We start from the raw sequence: 19,251 nt of genomic DNA, 5'->3' as shown, positions 1-19,251 counted from the left end.
CGTTAGAATATTAAAGATTCACGTGACACTAACTTGGTACATATATCTTTCTCTGTTTATATTTCATGTCTCTCTTAGATAGGAAAATATGTATGTATATATAAATATGTGTATGTATGTGTATGTGCACGAGTTTCGCGTGCCTTTCATTTCGTCCTTTACGGTACTTCGTCATGATTTACGGGATATCCGCATGAAGAGCGACGTCGTCGTCGTCGTCGTCGTCGTCGTCGTCGTCGTCGTCGTCGTCGTCGTCGTCTTGGCCGCCTTCATCGTTTCGTTTCTTCCTCCCTTAAACCACCCTTAACCACCCTTAGCCTCTTTTAGTCTCCCTTAGACCTCTTTTAGTCGTCCCTTACTATCCCATTTCACCCTTTACTCACGAGTCTGTCTTCCTTGTAATTTTAACGATGAGATCTAAAGAGGATACACTGAATAAGAGAAAGAGAGAGAGAGAGAGAGAAGAAGAAGAAGAAGAAAAAAAAGAGAGAAACACACAAAAAAGATTAAATTATTTATTATAAGCAAAAAGAATATTTTGATACGTGACATTAAATGAATTATTATATTATATAAAAAGATTAAATTATTATTATAGAAGAAAAATTGAATGATAAAACACTTGACATTTGACATCTATTGCATATATGCATTTACATATATGTATATATATAAATATGTGTATATCCTATGGGAATATTTGATGTAGAGAATGATACTAGAGAGAGGAGGTCATCGTCGAGTGTTTAAATGTATTTTCTATGGTCACGATGGAGATCAAACGAAACGATATAGTTCGAGTATATCTGTTTGATACGAGAGAAAATCGATGATCATTTTAGATCGTTCAATGTAATATATCGATAGAAATGATTGATCGATACGGAAATAATGTTATTTAATAAACCTCATTGATATATATATTAAATAATTTCCGATATTATATGTTTGATTAATTAATAAGTTTCTCTCTGTTCTACCTAAAATAATATTATTTATTTACTTTTACGATAATTAAATACAAAGTTTATCGGTTCACTTGAAAGTTTCTATTTAATTTTATATATACGATTGTGTTTTATCCTATTACATTATTATTATTATTATTATTATTATTATTATTATTATAAGTTATTAATAAAATATTATCCTATTTATTTATTCATATATGAAATATATTGAACTGTTCATAAAGAGTTCGTATCTACTTATATACATCGAAATAATAAAAATATTTATTTGTAGTAAATTAAAAAAAAAAAAGCAATAAGTTTGATCAATTAATTTTCAATAATAATAATATTAACAATAATGTAGCATATTTTTGAAAAACAAAAATACACAAAATAATTTCAACAATATAAAAAGAAAAAATTCAAAGTTATTGCTCGAAATTGAATGAATGAATGAATAAAAAAAAAAAGGCTTGCTAGAATATTATTAAAAAAAAATAATTGAAATAATATTATAACAATTCTAATATTATTATCAAATTATCGATTAATTTTTATTGATTAAGATTGAAATAAAATAATAATACAATTTTTGTTTGATATTGTTTCATTACAACTTCTTTTTTTTCCCCTTCTCTTCTCATCCCCTTAGGGAAAACGTTAAGTAAAGCGAAAACAAGCGAAATTACAGGGATCCCTAAATTTAATTCGTAAGTTAGATACGGTTCGCGTGCAATTTCTAGAGAGAGTTATCTCAAAAAGCGTTGTGTCGTTGGGTTGGTTCAATTAATATTTTAATTGGCCCCGTTCACGGTCAGTGCGTCCCGTCCATCAACGTTTGCAAGGATGCAGAAAGAGAGAGAGAGAGAGAGAGAGAGAGAGAGAAAGAGAGAACGTAAATCCGTGTGCATATGTATTTGTTTTTAAACGTATATAGATGTTATGTATGTATGTATGTATGTACATATATATGTATTAGTATCTCTCGTCTTTTCGCTCGTAAATTCCCACGAGTTTTGCTTCTCCTTCGAGTTGTGTTGGCCACGAAAGACCACGAGTGGAATCACCACCACCACTGGGGAAAAGTAAGATACTCTTCTCCATTTTCTCTTTATTACTATTTTTATCTCTTCCTCTTTCTCATTTTTTTTCCTCCTCTTTTGCTAGTAACATAATAAGTAATAAGATTTTTAATAGACGTATGTAGAGAGAAACTAAATTATCATTGAGTTTTTTTGTTTCTTATTCGAATAAATAGGTAAATAAGTTTGATTTATTACAATTTTTATATGTCATGTGTCATTAGAGAACTTCTTCAAGACGTTCTATATGTATATATAAAATAATAATAGTAATATACAATTAAATTAAATAGATCATAATTTAATTTGAATTTATAAATTAAATACAATCAAATATGAAATAAATACTTGGGAAACAAATTGAAATACTTGTAAAAAAACACTCATAAAAATCACGCATAATTTCCTATTAGAACAATAAACATATAACAATAAATTACTATCGATAATCATTAAGAACTTGAAATAACAATTCGTTCTCGTGAATAACAATTCATTGAAATTCAAAATAATTGTAATAATTAAACAGTAAATCAATTAACGAGCTTACGAAAATTAGCATGGCCTCGTTTTAAAACTCTCGTTAGTCATAAATACGTGGGTAGTAATAGTAGTAGTACAGAGTATCTCGTCATTAATTGCAGTTGAACGTAAAAGAGAGGGACACGAGAAAGATGAAAGTATCACGTAATAGATAAAGACAGAGAGAAACAGTGAGGGAGAGAGAGAGAGAGAGAGAGAAAAGGTTTTTCTTTCATAACATGGTCGTCTATCATGGAAAAAGCAAGTTCCTCGACGAATTCTAATTGTCATCACGACGAATTGAAAGCGAACGATCGTTGCATTTTAATGTAACGCGGGTTGAACGATGATATCATGCACCCTTCTTTATTTGCACACTTTCGATGCGGTCGTCGGCCTACCGCACTGTTCACCACCCCAATGCCCTTCCCTCCCTCCCCCTTGCTACCTCCACCTCCACCTCCACCTCTTCGGCAAAGTATTTTGCATTTTAGAAGCGTTGCACTTTTTCAATCTTTATCGATACAAAAGAGTATTTGATATGTAAAAATTCGAAAGAGAGACTTTTCAGAGCTTTCTGGATGCTTTTTAAGGCTCGAAGGGAAAGGGACTCGGAAAAAGAGAGAGAAAGAGAGAGAGAGAGAATGATAGAGAACCGTTTGAATATTCTATTTCGATGGAATTTTTATATCGTACGGATTTATATCGTCTATTCGATGAGGTTAAGAAACATCGTTTCGTTCTCTCTTTTATTGCCACTTCTATTTTTCTTTTTTATTTTTGTTTTTTTTTTTTCATCTTTTTTTCTTGCCATTGAGGGAAGAGAAATTTTTTTGGTTTTTCTTTCTTTTCTTTTTTTTTGCACGATATTGCGCACAAGTGATTTTCATTAAAAATTTTTCTTAATACAATTTTTCATTTTGATTGATCTTTTTTTTCTTCATGACAATGAACTATGATAATTGTTATTATTCGAATTAATTATACACAAAATTATTATAATAATATTCTGCGTACAGTATTTTTTTTTATTTTATTCTTAAATAAATTATTAATAAAAACGTTTGAAATTAGAATCTAGAATTACGCCATGGTTTTCATAGAATTTCAACCAACATAAAATTTCACATTGTTCTTTTTCTTTCTCTGATAAGACACGATGGTATGAATGAAAATATGGAAGACAAGGAGCAGGAAATCCGAAAGGAAAGAGAAAGAGAGATTAAAGGAGGCAATATCCTTAAGAGTAAGAGTGAGAGAGAGAGAAAAGAGAAAGAGAGAGAGAGAGTGAGAGAGAGAGGATTCCAAGTGATAGGGAAATTCCGGACTGCAGGATTTAAGACGCAATTTCCGTGACAACCTCGCGTGTCATCCGTCATGCAACCTACATTGGAGAACAATGGCCGACTAAAATTATGCATTCTAATTAGAAATACGCATGGGGAAACCACAGATGAACGTTCCTCCCGTACATCCACTCAAACTACGTACCTACTTCCGGGGGCTGCTGCGATTACTGTGCCAGACTACAAGAAAAAGTAGAAAAAAGAAGAAGAAGAAGAAGAAGAAGGACAAAAATAAACCGAGAAAAGAAAAAGTTCATCATAATTACCAACTATTATTATCCTAAATGTTATGACTTTAATCGAGATTTTCAACAATTGTTCATTATCGTATAATATTACTTCTAATTATTTTTATAAATTATTGTATCTTCTTTATATCATTTTTTGTTTTTGTAGTAAATTAATGAACGTTGTTGATACAAATGAAACGAATGTAACATGACTAATGTATTTTTGTGATAAATAATTAATATTATTAAATTCAATTAAATATCATCAATATAATTAATTGATATTAACTTTGAGATCAATGAATGAACTTTAATCATTAATTAAATTCATTGACAATTCGTTTCTAAAATCAATGGGGATGAATCGTTCACAATAAATTCAATGACTGAATGAGGACGTTCGACAAATGATAATAAAATAAACGATATGATAAATCAATTATTTATAGCATATAATACACAATTAACATATTACATAAAATTGAATTGAATTTATTTGTAAAATCTAAAATTGAAAAAAGAAAAAAGAAACAGAAAAAAAAACAACAACAAAAAAGGGGTTTTAGTTTACCTTATAAACTCTTATTGTGAAATCACTTCGTTCCCTTAATCAGAAATTCGTCTTATTTCTTATCAACGTTCTTACACGCTCGCCAAATCCATCTGGGGAAGGTAACATCAGGTGTGGGTGTAGCGAAGATGTTATCCAATGACTTTGCCGATGTTTACCAGCGAAGTAATGTACACACGTTCCAAGCGGAACCGCATACAACACTTGAGCTAGGATCGCCAGTACTTACATATATTATACACATATACAGGGTGTTTCCCTTAATCCATGCATTTCGAATATCGTCATTGTTATTATCCTTATTTCAAAAAGAAATAAACGAATAAATATAATTATCATTAATATTGAAACAATAACTTATTCTCAAGTTACTTCAACTAGCAAAATAAAACATTAAATATTATCTATTAAATAAATTTACTACACACATGTTATATGTGTGTGTGTGTGCCGTAACATTTTGTTAATGCAAATTATTCGTTATCACTTTCAAACGAAACAATTATATATTATTAATAATTTATTATTCATTATGTCGACCAATGTTTAAAATAAATAATTACGAATCTAAATAGTTCATAAATATAACATTTGAATTAAATTAAAAAGACTTTTTCTCGTGTGAAAAAGTATTTTTGTCATTCAATAGTATATAGCAAGTAATTTTAATAAGAATGTAAATTGTGTGAATAGAAATGAAACACCCTGTATTATACTGAACGATCCATAATCAAGGACACATGATATTTCACCAGGAGAATTTCTACAGATCGGACACGTAGATCGTCGCTCTTGAATAAATAGACCGTAGAGAAAAGTCACGCGAAGTCAAGAAGTCCCTTTTCGAATTACAAAAGTCTGATCGAGCATGAGGGATACCAACCTCGACGATTTTTCTTCAAGATTATCCATCCTTCCGAATGATATCTTTACGTGATAGTCATCATCGTTATCTTTCTGTTAATTAATTGAACAAAATTTTCATATGCCTTTATAGACACAATTTTGTTTTTTTTTAATTTATTTTTTAATCATACGATTTAAATCATAAAAGATTTGTAAAAAGAGATGTTACATATTTTTCATTACACATTATTACACATTATTCGTATCACGCGTATGGAATTAAATTTATTTTTAATAACATTTCTCAATTTCTTTTTGAAAATGAATATTATTCGATATATTCGTATAAATATTGGTCTCTTTTTTTTATATATATATATATTTAATTAATAAATGAAAATTATACTCTCTTTAAAAGGGAAAATAAATCGAAAGAAAACAAATGAAGCTTTACGAATTTAAATTCATTTATTTTCTATATATATATCGAATTATAATATAATTTTGTAATTTAAATTAAAAAAAAAAAAAAAGAAAAAGAGAGAGAAAACCAAATGAAATTCATCCTTTTTAATTAATTATTCGATTAATTAGATACGATAAATATCGAAACGTTCGAATAATAATATTTCAAATAAAAATATAATATAACATAATGTAAGTAAAATGAAAAAAAAAAAAAACGGAATTTTTGAATTAGAAGATCTCTCCTGTAGGTATTACGTTTACAAAAGGACTTTTTGGCATCATTTGAATGAAGAGATCTGTCAGGTTCTTAAGAAAAATAAAAAAAATAAAAAAAAAATAAAAAGATAAAGAAAGAAAGTAAAAGAAGAATAATACGAAAAGAAGAACTAGGATGAGCACAGAAGATCTTGATGAAAATCCTTGGATAATTTATACCGCACATATCGTTTGCTCTCTTTCTCACTGTCTATCGAAATCACTCTCTCTCTCTCTCTTTCTTTCTCCTTCTCTTTTTATTTTTCTTCTGTTAGATCAGTTCTGTGGAATCTATCTTTCTTTTAAAATCACTCTCTCTCTCTCCTACCTCTTACAAACAACATTTTATCTTTCTCTTTCTAATGGAATTTTTTAACTCTCCCTCTCCCTCTCTCTCTCTCTTTATCTTTCGAAATCTTTCCCCCCTTTTATTTTTTTTTATCTTTTTCCTACTTTCAAAATCACTCTTCCTTTCGGAACCTTTTACTGTCTATCTTTCCCTTCAAATCATTCTTCCTTTCTTTCTTTCTTTCTTCCACTTTCTCATTCGAAATCTCTTTTACCTTATGTCCTTTATTTTCCCTAAAATCATTCTCACTTTCTTCTTCGTTATTACCTTCTTTCTATTTCTATTTCATTTTGATGAACCTTTCTCAATCTATCCTTATCTCAAAATATTTGTCTTTTCTCTTTCTCTTTCTCTTTTCTCCCAATCTTCTACCAATTATTTTTCTTTCGAAATTCCCTTTATTCTTTCTTTATCGTTTCAAAATATTTTACTATTTTACTCGTTTAACCAAAAATTACATTATGAAATCATTTTATGTTTATCAATACTTATCACAAAATTTATTTCTCTCTCTCTCTCTCTTTCTCTCTGTTTCATAATCAAATCTTTTTCCATAATGTTTCTAACTCTTTTTTACTCTTACGTAATTTTTCTCTCTTCTCCTAATCAAATCCCATTATGGTTTTTGTTCATATAATATTTCTATCTTAGTCTCTTCTTTACAAACTCTTTCTCTCTTTCTATCTTTCAAAATATATCTGTCCTTCTCATTCTATCTAAAATAGAACGATTTTTTAACAAGAACAAAAAAACAAACAAACCAAAAAGAAAAAAACAGAAGAGGGATAAAAAGAGAGAGTGGGAGAGTGAGAGAGAGAGAGAGAGAGCAGGGTCAACCACTCTCCACCCAAGTTCTGTTCCCTGCATAAAACCAGTCCTTGCTCTTTCCTTCCTTTCCTTTCCTTTCCTTTCCTTTCCTTTCCTTGTTTTGCCTTAGGGCAAACGCCGCCCACACACTGATGCGTCGTCCTTCGTTCTTGCATCTCACGTACGCGTGCACGTAAAGTGCAGAATATCGCATTCCACACGTCTCCCACGTAAAACCTTACCGAGTAGGAAACAACGAGAGTGGGAGAGAGAAAGAGAGAGAAAGGTAGAAAGAGAAAGGGACGTTAAAAGTGAGAGAGTAGAATAAAACGTGAAAGTAAAAGAAAGAAGAAAGATACAAAGTTGGGGGCATTGAAAAAGGGAAAGAGAAAAGTTGATGGAGAATAAGAGAGAGAAAAAGATAGAAAGAAAGAGAGAGAGAGAGAGAGAGTGAGATCAGTGACGGAGAAAGGGATAGATGAGGGTGAGGAGGGAGGATTGTAGACGGCGCGTGTACACCCGCACGTGTGCAACGCACAGCCCTGTTGTGTGTGCATGCTTTACGTGTCAAACCGAATGCCAAGGAATCGACTGAATACAAGACGAGTGCCTTCGAGCCGAAAAAGAGGCTCGTTCTTTTCCTTTTTCATCCTTTTTTTTTGTTTCTTTACTTTTTTTTATTATAACACATGCGCGTAATCATATTGGATCCCAAAGAGTACAGGAAAATTAATTGGTTTTTTTAATGAGGATAATGACAATGATAAAAAATAGATTATTATTATTATTATTTATAATTAGAATTGTAAAGAAAATGTCTTAAATTTTTAAATACTGTTTTCATAATAATCACACGATTCAGATAATACGCATAGATTTATTTGTAATAAGATGATTTTGTAGTTTATGTTCTTCTTTAATCGTCACATGATTAACATAAGTATCAAGATATGATGCATAAATGTTTGATAATAGGATGATTTTTAGTTTTTTTTTTTTTTCATTTTTTCTCTCTGTTTGGTTTCTTTTTTTCTCCTACTCTCCACTCATTCATCACATCAATCATTTAAAGCACTTAGGCTAACTTGTCGTTACGTTACCAAAGAAATATTTCCTCTTCGTTCGTAATATTCATTTATTCTTATTTATGCATTTAATTACATATCTATTGGTAATTAAGATTTTGTATAATAAATACAAAGGACAAACGTTTAAGAATTTTTGTAAAAACGTACTTTACATTATTTATAAATTAATTTCTGCATATATGAATAAATTAAGAAAAAAAAACCTTTTTATATCTATAGATAAATTTTATATAAAAGAATATTATAATAAAATTATGCATAAACGTACATAAATATATAAATAAATAAAAATGATTGTAACTCGAGTGAAATAGAAGAATCATTGATTTCAAATTGAAATTATTTCTACTATAAAGTAAATAGAGAATAAATTTGAATATTGTTAAAAACGAAGGGAGAAAGAAAGAACATTAAAAAGTGGATTAGTAGATGGTTTGATGACGGATAATTGGCAAAATAAAAAAAATCATCGTAGATTGAACAAAAAAGATGATCAAATATGTGAGAACACACCTACTAAGCTCGTATAATACAAGAATGAATAGCCTGAAAAATATGTAGGAAAAGTACTACGAGGTAGTACAGCCAAAGTATATCAAAGTCGTTTGAAGCAACGAGAACGGGGTAAAAGAAAAAAAAAAGAAAGAAAGAAAGAAAGCAAGACAGAGAGTGAAATAAAAAGAAAAAGAAAAAGTAAAAGAGAAAAAGAGAGAGAGAGAGAGAGAGAGAGAGAGAAGGAGAGAAGATTTCGCGTTAAAGCGAAATAAAATGGAAGGAAGAAGAATGGCAGTGACTCAATGAAAAAGAAAGAAAAATGTAAAAAAATATGAGAAAGAGAGAGAGAGAAAGAGAGTAAGAGAGTAAGAAATAGAAATAGAAAGAGAGACTAAAAATAATGGCACGGCGAATGTAGGTGAACGAAAGAAAGTAAGAGAAAAAAAAAAGGAAAGACAGAGAAAGACAGATGGAGTGAAAGAAAAAGAGAGAGAGAGAGCGCCATTTAACGCTCGGAAACATACGTGCGTGTTTTTCTCCAACCTTTCACCCGACAGCTCTTTTTCGCTGTCTCGCGTTTGATAATCTCGCGAGTTGAGTCGAGTAGAGTCGAGTCGAGTCGAGTCGAGTCCGCGCAAAAGTCCCGAACTTCCGAAGCGGAAGATAAACGGAACTGGTAGGCACCCTGCTACGAAGAAAGAAAAAAAAAGGATAGAAATAAAAAAATGGAGACCAACAGAACAAGAGAGAGAGAGAGAGATAGTGAGAGTGAGAGGTAGAGAAACAAAAAAAAAATGTAAAATTGTTCACCCCCTATATTCCTATCCCCTAGGCTATCATTGATTTAGTTCTTCTCTTTCATTTACTCATTCATTTGACCCTATTTTGATTATTATTTTCATTTCATTCATATTTTTTTTTACACTTTCTTTTCTACGCAACTATATTTTTCTCTTACTCGCTCATTCATCGATTTGTTCTTCTTTTCTCTCTCTCTCTCTCTCTCTCTTTCTGTCTCTTTAATTCATTCACTTTCATTTTCCACATCTCTTGATCCCCATTCTATCTCTTACTGATTCATTTTCTTTCTCACTTTAACACATATTCCATATCTTTCACATTTCCATTCATTGTTCTCTCTTTCTATTTCAACCTCCTATTTTCTCTTTTCCATTTGATTCTTTTTCTATTCCCATTTCTACCCTCACCCACCCCCCACCCTCATTCTTTTTTAACTCATTCTTATACTCTTTATATTATACTATACGCCTCCTACCTAACATTTCTCTTTTAACTCTTTCCCCTTTTTCACCAACCCTCCCACCATCCTCTTCTTGGATGTTTGGGGGTGACAAGTGAGTCGCTCCGGTGCATTAATCCGTCTAAAAGCTCTGTTCCCGGTACTCATCAGCCTTCCACTCGCCTTCTTTTCTCTTCTTTTCGTAGAGAACCCCACCCTCCCTACCCCACGTTAGATTCGTTGCTTGTTCAGAAGAAAAAGAAAAAGAAAAATACGCTAAAATTCGTATAGGATAGCTCGTTTAATGACGCGAGTTGCTTGCAATTTGATATTTAAAGAAACGCGTAGCAAAGAGAAAACGTTAACGATTGAATATAAAAAATATATTAAATAAAAAAAAAAAATAATGAAAAGAAAAAAACAATTCTCTCGTCAAAGTGAAATATTATACAAGGAGAGAACGAAGCTTACTTCGAAAAGGTTTTTTCTTTTTTTTTTTACTCATCGATAAATACCTTTGATAATATTTTATTTTCCGCCTTTCGTATTATATCGGAAAAAAACGCTTATTAATAATATTTCATACCTTTTGTACATATTTGCTAAAAAAAGAAATAATATACGTGAATATTTTCTAAAGTACACCTATTGTGTAATAATTAATACTTGTGTTAAAATTAACGTCGTGTAAAAAATTGAAAAGTTTTAAATTTTTTTTAATTCGTATTAATTACTCGTATAAAAAAGAACACACTCGCTGTTAAACTTCATCGTACATGGTATGTAAGAATTTTTAAATCTAATATATATTTGTAATTCGTCACGAGTATTTCGGGATAACCGTAATAAAAGTTGAAATAAAAAGAAGAACAATAAACGATCAGACTGACCTTCGAGTTCGACGACTTTGCCAGCCCTTTTGAGTGCCTTAACAGCTTCGTCGTGGGTAGCTTCGCGTAAATCTTCCCCATTAACAGCAAGTATGGCATCGCCCACGTATAATTGCTCAGTAGCATCGGCAGCCATGCCTTTAAATATCTTCGAAATCAAAATCGGCATTTTATTTTCTTTACCACCTTTTATTGAAATTCCGAGTCCGTTGTTATCACTTTTAACGACGCGTACGATACGCTTTTGATTCGCGACGGAATCCGGAACGTCGGGATCGTTTAAACTGTCGACGTTGTTGTTATTGATGTTACCGTTGTTGAGTACGGTGTTTACAGTGTCGCAACTCTCATCGAGCGAGATACTCAAGTAATCGTCTTCGAGTGAGACGAATACGCGATACCATTGACCACGCACCTGTGTCTCGAGTACACCAGCACGACCGGAAGTCGACGACGAACCACCACCGGTGGTTGTCGTAGTTGTTGATGACGAGGAAGATGAGGCCGCTGCGGAAACCACCGAACCAAGTCCCGTAACACCCATGGCTACCGAACTAGCTTGTCCGCTACCACTTAACTCAACCATTTCGATTTCCTCGAAGGCTCCGCGCTTGAAAGAATAAATTATTTCATTTTATTAATACAACAATAACCAAAATATCAAGCAATAATCATTAAATATAGGCCAGAGAGATATAAGTTAGCGTAAGACTAATAATAACTGAATAAATATATATATTATATAAATTTAATCAATAGTCACAATAATAATTATCAACATCTAACGAGAGCGTTCCTATATTTTTTAGTTTGTTTCTTTTATTATTATTATTATTATTATTTCTTATCACAAAGATCGAGACGTTGTTACCGTTCATTGCATCGAACATGCGATTATACGATGCACACGTTTCTTTCCTCTCTCTCTCTCTCTTTTCTACTCTGCTATTACGCATTCATATTAAATTGACGATTTATGCGAGCTCATCAAGCAGAACGCGAAAACGTACCGGTACCGGTACCGGTGCTGGTGCCGGTGCCGTTGCCAGTGCCAGTGCCAGTGCCGGGTGCTATAATGCATTTTAACTTGACTTCGTACCGGCTGCTGCGAAAATTTTATCGGTTCGAATTTTCACCTTGGAGTTTCCATAGCTCGTCAAATTTTCAAGCTTACCTTTACTACGAGTGTAAGTTTTAAGCATCTACGAATATCCCCCTCTATTATACACCTACTCGTACCGATACTGCATCATTTTCATTTCATAAACGTGACAAATTTTTTGACAAACCAAAATTGTAATTCTTATCCTCTCTCTTTCTACAATAAAATTACGAATTTCCTCTCTTATTTTTACTCATTGTCAAAACGTAATAACTTACGACCGAATAAATCAATATGACAAGTGTAAATTTTTTAATTACTCTCTATGATTTGTCAGCAATCAAATGCACGCAAAATATTGTCAGATTCGATTAAATATTACCGTAGTTATACGATCGTAAAATCGTCAATAAAATAACGACAACAAAAACAAAACCTGTTCCCTCACTCGCTATAAAATTGATAAATCATTTTTTTTTTATTTATTGTGCTCTACATTTGTTGTATATTTTAAATATTAAGAGAAACTGTACTTTATTATCAACCATATTTTATATATTAACGTTACAGTAATTCGTTTCAAGTATATATTATTTTTTGTAAAACTTTGGTTATTTCATGAATTACCTAAATTATACTATTTAACAATGACGTATATATGTATTAAATAATACGTATATATATATATATATGTATTATATTATATATAGTATAGTATATATATATATATGTGTGTGTGTGTGTATATCGTTACGGGGTCGTGGTTTTTCGAAAATCTCGTTTGGAATCATCGGTCTCGAATGGACGCGTCACGATTCATTTTCCAACACTGGTCGCTGCATTAATCAATTTCTGCGGTTGCTCACTTCGGATTATTTATGTAATTCGAGACAGGAAAATAGCAATACGAACGAACGAATGAACGAACGAACGCCAAGTTTGATAGTAGGTACGTGGTTGTCACGATTATTTAAAGATTTTCTTCATGATTCGTTAATTGTGATAAAAAAAAAGAAGAAAAATTGAATAAAAAATATCGATAAAAATGGCATCTAAAAATTCTACTCATCGTTAAAAAACAAAAATAATTCAATGAACAATTTTTTTTTCATAGATTTATAATCAAAGTTTTGTATTAATATCAATTAAAAGTTAATTTAGAATTCTAGAATTATTTTCTATTCAAGTTGTGTTTTTCTTTTATGATTTAATTCTTTTCTAATTCAAATTAGAAAAAATGAAGATATTACAAATGTATACGAATGCATGGAACAATAAAAGTAACAATAATAATTTATCATAAAATAAAATAATGAAAATAATTAATAAGATTTTTTATTTCATATATAAAAAAAGAAAATAAAGAAAAATGTACAAAAGTGTGGATGTACGAATGTTAGAATGATTCCGGGACGGAAAGAGATTTTATTTAATTGATGCAAAGGTTGGGTCAGCCGTAAACAGGGTGGCAGTTAATTTTCGCACGATTGTCGTCCCTTCGGCTTGCAGTTTTACAGAGCATTTCCGCTTGTGTCCACGATAATGATATTACCGCCGTAGGGAAAATGGATTAACGGAAATAATGGGTAGAAAAAGATAGACCAAAAAAATCTGACCAGACGAACGAATCAGATCACTCTACCGATTATGTTGGAAGACTAATTATTTTTTATCATTCCCATGTCATTAAGAAAACCTTTTAAAGATAAAATAACACCACCCCTAAACAATCAAAAAAAATATCATTCAAAAAATACACAATATGAGAACACTTTACAACTTTGTATTATTTATAAATTATATTTTCTATTTCTATATCTGTGACGATTAAATTACTAGAAATCTGTATTTCATCGATCAATTTTATTCATCAATGGAAAATATTACAAATAAACGAATTTATTCTATCAATCGATATTTACGAAAGTTTTGATTTCGAAAGATTTAAAATGGCAATTTAAAAAAAAAATAAAACAAAAAAAACCGTAGAGATATAAACTGAAGCTTTGAAATGGTCGCAGGTTGAAAATTAAGAGTGAAAATGTGAATTTTGAAAAGCAGTAGGTTCGAGAGAGATAGAGAAAGAAAAAAAGGGTGGTAGTGCACGTGAAGGGTGATAGTTTCCTCCTCACTCTCTCTCTCTCTCTCTTTCTCTGCAGTTATTCCCCCTCACCCCCAACCCCCTAGCCACAATCCTGGTTACTGGGGTACACGAAGCGGTGCGTGAAATTGGGTAAAAATGAATCGACGCTAGAACGTGCTATGCACTGGCATTATATATGAAACTCGCGAACAAATTCGTAGATACGTAATAGTAATAGCAGTAGTAATAATAATAATAGTAATAGTAATAGTATTAATAGTAAAAAATAAATAACAAATGTTAATTATAATATTACAAAAAACAAGTTGATCAAACGTGAACGCGTGTGATGAGCGTGCTAAATAAATTAATAAATAAATTATTTAACAACAACTCATTTCAATTGTATAAAACTAAAATAAACATTTATTAAAGCAAAGAAAAATAAAATATTTCTAATCTATCAGATATGAATCCTTTCATCCCATACTTCAACACTGATACTATTCTATGTTTACCCATAGTATGTTCTACAAGTACGATTGTATTTTGAACGCATGTTACACGTCGAAAGTTTAGTTTATGCTTCAGTTGAATCTATATCTGTATATATAGACATACTTATATATGTGTAACTCGTTGATCGGCTTATGGACCAAAGTTCTCCAATTGTGAAATGCGAATAACAAATGAGTCTAGGATATTTTGCACTTGACATTAGCAATCATAAATCATACTACTTGTCATTTGCATGTGTTGTTGTATAAGACAAAATAATAAATAAATTTTTGTATATATTGTAAAACAAAAACAAAAACAAAAAAGTAATAAATATTTCTTTTCAAAAGTTTCACCGTAAAATGCCTCTATTAACACGGAAAGAGCAAGAAACGTAGAAAAAGTGAGAACAAGTAAGAAAAGAAAAAAGAGATAGAGAGTAAGAGAGAAAGATAGAGAAAATTATCGATAGGTCACGTGCCAGTGGCACGTTAAGGGCAATCGTGACCGGATCGAAAAGGTATCGCTATCTTACCCGTATACTGATCTATGGATCGTTAATACGATCCACGTCCTTTCGTTACGGACCGAAACTCCGAAGTAGCTCGGAAATAGAACTACTCTGCATTTTAACTTGACTACTACATAATAGTACATACATAGATACATTACGCGAGTAACCGAATACGTATTCTATTCTATCCTACCCAAAGCTATATTCACTTTTACAGACTGATTTAGAAAAGATTTCGTGAAAAAAACATTTCTAGATGATTTTAATAATCCAATTACTTTTTATTAAAACCTATATGATTTTTAATTCTCTCAAATTATGTGTATCTCCCCAAATCATTTTAAATTAATTTCTAAGAGAGAAAAAAAAATGTCTGAAAACTACCCGAAAAGCTTTTAAGCCAACGCACCAGTTCGGTAGCACACAAATTAAAAAAGCATCATCCCAACAGAAAAATATTGTCTAGTAAAGAAAAAGAAAAAAGAAACAAACAAGAAGATGTTATCCTCGTAAAATCGTATAAAATACACGCCCATCTAGATTTTCGTAACGACGACAATATAACGCAGCAAAAAAAAAAAAAAAAAAAAAAAAAAAACAAACAAATAAAAAGGATAAAAAGGAAAAATATTAACGAATGATACGTATGTAGCAGAAATAATTAGAAATATCGAGTTGGTGTTGTTAGTGTATCTGAATCGATGGAAGGGCCAAAAAGATGGGGTTGTAATATAACCTCGGGTGACCAATAGGATTTGTCGCTGTATACATGAGAGAAACACTATACTTCCAATAACATCATAACACACATACACGCACACTCTCTTTCTCTCTTTCTCTCTTTCTCTTTCTATCTATCTATCTTTTTCTCTGTCGCTGATTCGCTAGGAAAAAAAGAAAAATACAAAATGAAATGGGGGAAGGGGAAAAATTGGCTACGGACGAACGCGTCGCGTTTGTTCCGATTTGACTTCGGGCGAGATGACAGGAGTTTGTTAACGCTCTCTAGCTTTACTATCGTTTCTCTACTGTGCTTTGCAAAACTCGGGCACACTATGATACTACTCTCTTTCTATCCCTCAAAGAGAGAAAAAGAAAAATATAAAAACAAGGATAAAAAAAGGGTCAAACAAACAAACCAACAAAAACCAACAAAAAAATATGCATCGGGACACGTTGTTCTACGATGAAACGAAACGAAATGAAACGAAAAAAAAAATACAATAATAATAATAATGATGATGATGATGATAAAAATGAAAGAAGAAAAAACAAGGGGGGGGGGGGGAAATCGCAAAGAAAAACAACAGGAATATCAATAAAATAAGATAAACACGGATCCCGTTGGAGAAATTTATGGCACCGATAAAACGACAAATCGTGAAACATGGCGTCCCAATAAAATCAATCGCGTCGTTCGTGCGTCCGATCGTACAGAGAAAACGACAAATAAGAGAGAGTGAGAGAGAGAGAGAGAAAGAAAATAGGAAAAATTAGAAAAATATAGAGCTGCTTTGAAGTCTGACAATTTTTTTATTTATTTATTTATTTATTTATTTTTCTTTATATGCTTCTGCAGTAGGGAAATAAAAAATACTTCGAGTATTTGAAAAGAGAGATGAATTTTAACAACCCCAACAGAACAGTACCACACGTAATATATATACTTCGAGATTTGAAACGAACAAAGTCAACGGTATATAAATAATTTTTCTTTTTTTTTGTTTCTTCTTGTTCTTCTTTTTTTCTAATTCTAATGATTTTGAATTGTCAAAGTTAATAAATTCAAATTTGCATTTACTAGAACTTTTGTTTTGCCTCATCCCCTTCAATTGGACGATTTAAACGTGATGCATCTCTCAAAACTAAATTTCAAAAACCAATTTTAACCCTAATACATAGATGAAGTGGTAAAAAGCATTACTTAACAAATCGAAATACAAGAAGATTCTAAATCACGTCTAAAATGTTCGCTACTAAAATGTCAAATGACTTTAGAAGTTAGAAATAAGGTGTGATATCAAAGTAAATGCGACTAACCTAATCTCTGTAGCCAAAAATAAAATTACAAATTAATTATCAGTGCTTTTTTTTATAAAAAGAAAAAAAGCATAATGACATCAATTAATGTTTAATCAAACAAATTATGGCATACTATTCATGATATTTTCATATGTCATGAAGCTAATCAAAAATTAAACATTATTTACTTTAATAATAATCAAATTTATAGTTAAACAAACAAATAAAAATATATATTTAAGTAACAAATATAAAATACAAATTCTACAAACATAATACAATTGAATAAAAGTTTATAGTGATTCTCAACATTTCTTAATCCCTTTTTTAAAATATTCAAAATATCGTAAGAAAAGGTGCTGAAACATCGTTCAAATTTGTTACACCACAAAAAAGCACTGATATTAATATTAATAATAATAATAATAATAATGGTGTATAAATTTACCGTTTTTCGCGCGTGTATGGGCATATGACTTCCGGATTGACGAGAATGATGTATTCGTGTGATGCTTTTCGTTTTGTTCAAAAAGAAATTCACGTTTTCCTTCAGGCGAGACACAAGTATCAGATTTATCGAGTAAAATATAAGCACTTTGAAAAATACTTTGAGAAAAAAATATATCTAAATGGATGGATAGATAAAAATGGATAGACAGGATAAAGAGAAAGAGATAAATAGATAGAAAGAGGGAGAGAGAGAGAGAGAGAGAGAGATGAAGGAAGAAAAAAATAAGGAGAAAGAAATAATGAGTTATTGTTGTAATTTAAATTTCTTCTTCCTCTTCTTCCTCTTCTTCCTTTTAGCAGGTTCGACGATGATCTTGCCTCCAATTTTCGATGACATAACAACCGCCGGTAGGTTCGGCTTTTAAAGGCGTCGACATTTTTTGATCGACGAAACTTTGGATAATTTTTTTTCTTTTTTTTTCCCCCAATAAAATCACTCTCACTATTTATTATAAAATCCCCAAAATAACAAGGACACTCACAAATATTATTCTTCTTCCTCTTCTAGGATGTTCCTTTCTAATTATCAGTATCGTATATGCTGATATCGAAGGGAAACTTTATTTTCTTTTTATGCGTATTGATAAGATGATGATAATAATAAAAAAAAACACGAGTTGAAGCAATCTACGAATCCACTCGATGATAAACGAAGAATTGATGGGGTTCCACTATTTGAACTAAACGCAAGTACTTTTATTGTACAATTGTATGTACAATACGATGATGGTGAAGATGAAGATGACGAAGATGACGATGGCAAATGAAAACAAATTGGAAATTATAATTCGCACGACGCGACAAAACTTTTTACCCCGAACTTTAGTATTTTCTTATAGAAATCTTCTTTTATTTTCTATTTTTTTTTTACGTAATCCTCTTTCCGACACGAATCAGACGTAAGCCATTAAACGCGTTTGACGCGTGGGAAACGCGCGCCACGCGATACACACACACAAACCTAAGTGGTGTCGTAATCGTGTAGTTGTCTATCGTGTTTGGTAAGGACACCCGGTGTGAGAGTAAGATAGAAAGAAAAAGAGAAGGAGAAAAAGAGAGTTAAAGAGACAGATAGATACAAAGAGAACAAATATAAAAGAAAGAGAATAATTTTACACGAGAGAATAGGAAATGCTGTTATCCATGTAAGAAAGAGATAGATAGAAACACCTTTTGTATTTGGGTTAACGTATTTAAATATCCTGTGTTTGACTTGTATGATAAACACGATGTGCAATATATGTGTGTAGATATATATATATGTATATATTATCTATATGTTATGTATAGATATATGTGTGTATAATACGTAATACAGAATTTACGAAAAAAGTATAACCGAGTGACGTCGAGGACGTCACGAGTCGTACTGACTCTCTC

General features: G+C 31.2%; 1 protein-coding gene across 3 annotated transcripts in view; it reads right to left on the bottom strand.

Moving 5' to 3' along the window:
- Positions 1-19,251, bottom strand: part of Syn1 (Syntrophin-like 1) — a 372,537-nt gene extending 353,286 nt beyond the window's left edge. Inside the window, exons 1-3 of one of the 3 annotated variants that reach the window (XM_089179568.1) lie at positions 18,686-19,251; positions 17,810-18,551; positions 11,143-11,752 (exon numbers count right to left, since the gene is read on the bottom strand). In XM_089179568.1, coding sequence (XP_089035694.1) covers positions 11,143-11,752; positions 17,810-17,833 — 634 coding nt within the window. In that variant the 5' untranslated portion in view covers positions 17,834-18,551; positions 18,686-19,251. The remainder of the gene's footprint in view (positions 1-11,142; positions 11,753-17,809; positions 18,552-18,685) is intronic. The other 2 variants (XM_015325465.2, XM_089179569.1) reach the window with 2 other exon arrangements.

The sequence above is a fragment of the Polistes dominula genome, unplaced genomic scaffold, assembly GCF_049000335.1.
Source record: "Polistes dominula isolate Pdom_NZ unplaced genomic scaffold, Pdom_raw_medaka contig_27, whole genome shotgun sequence".
Classification (NCBI taxonomy): domain Eukaryota; kingdom Metazoa; phylum Arthropoda; class Insecta; order Hymenoptera; family Vespidae; genus Polistes; species Polistes dominula.
This window is presented reverse-complemented; position numbering and strand designations above follow the sequence as displayed.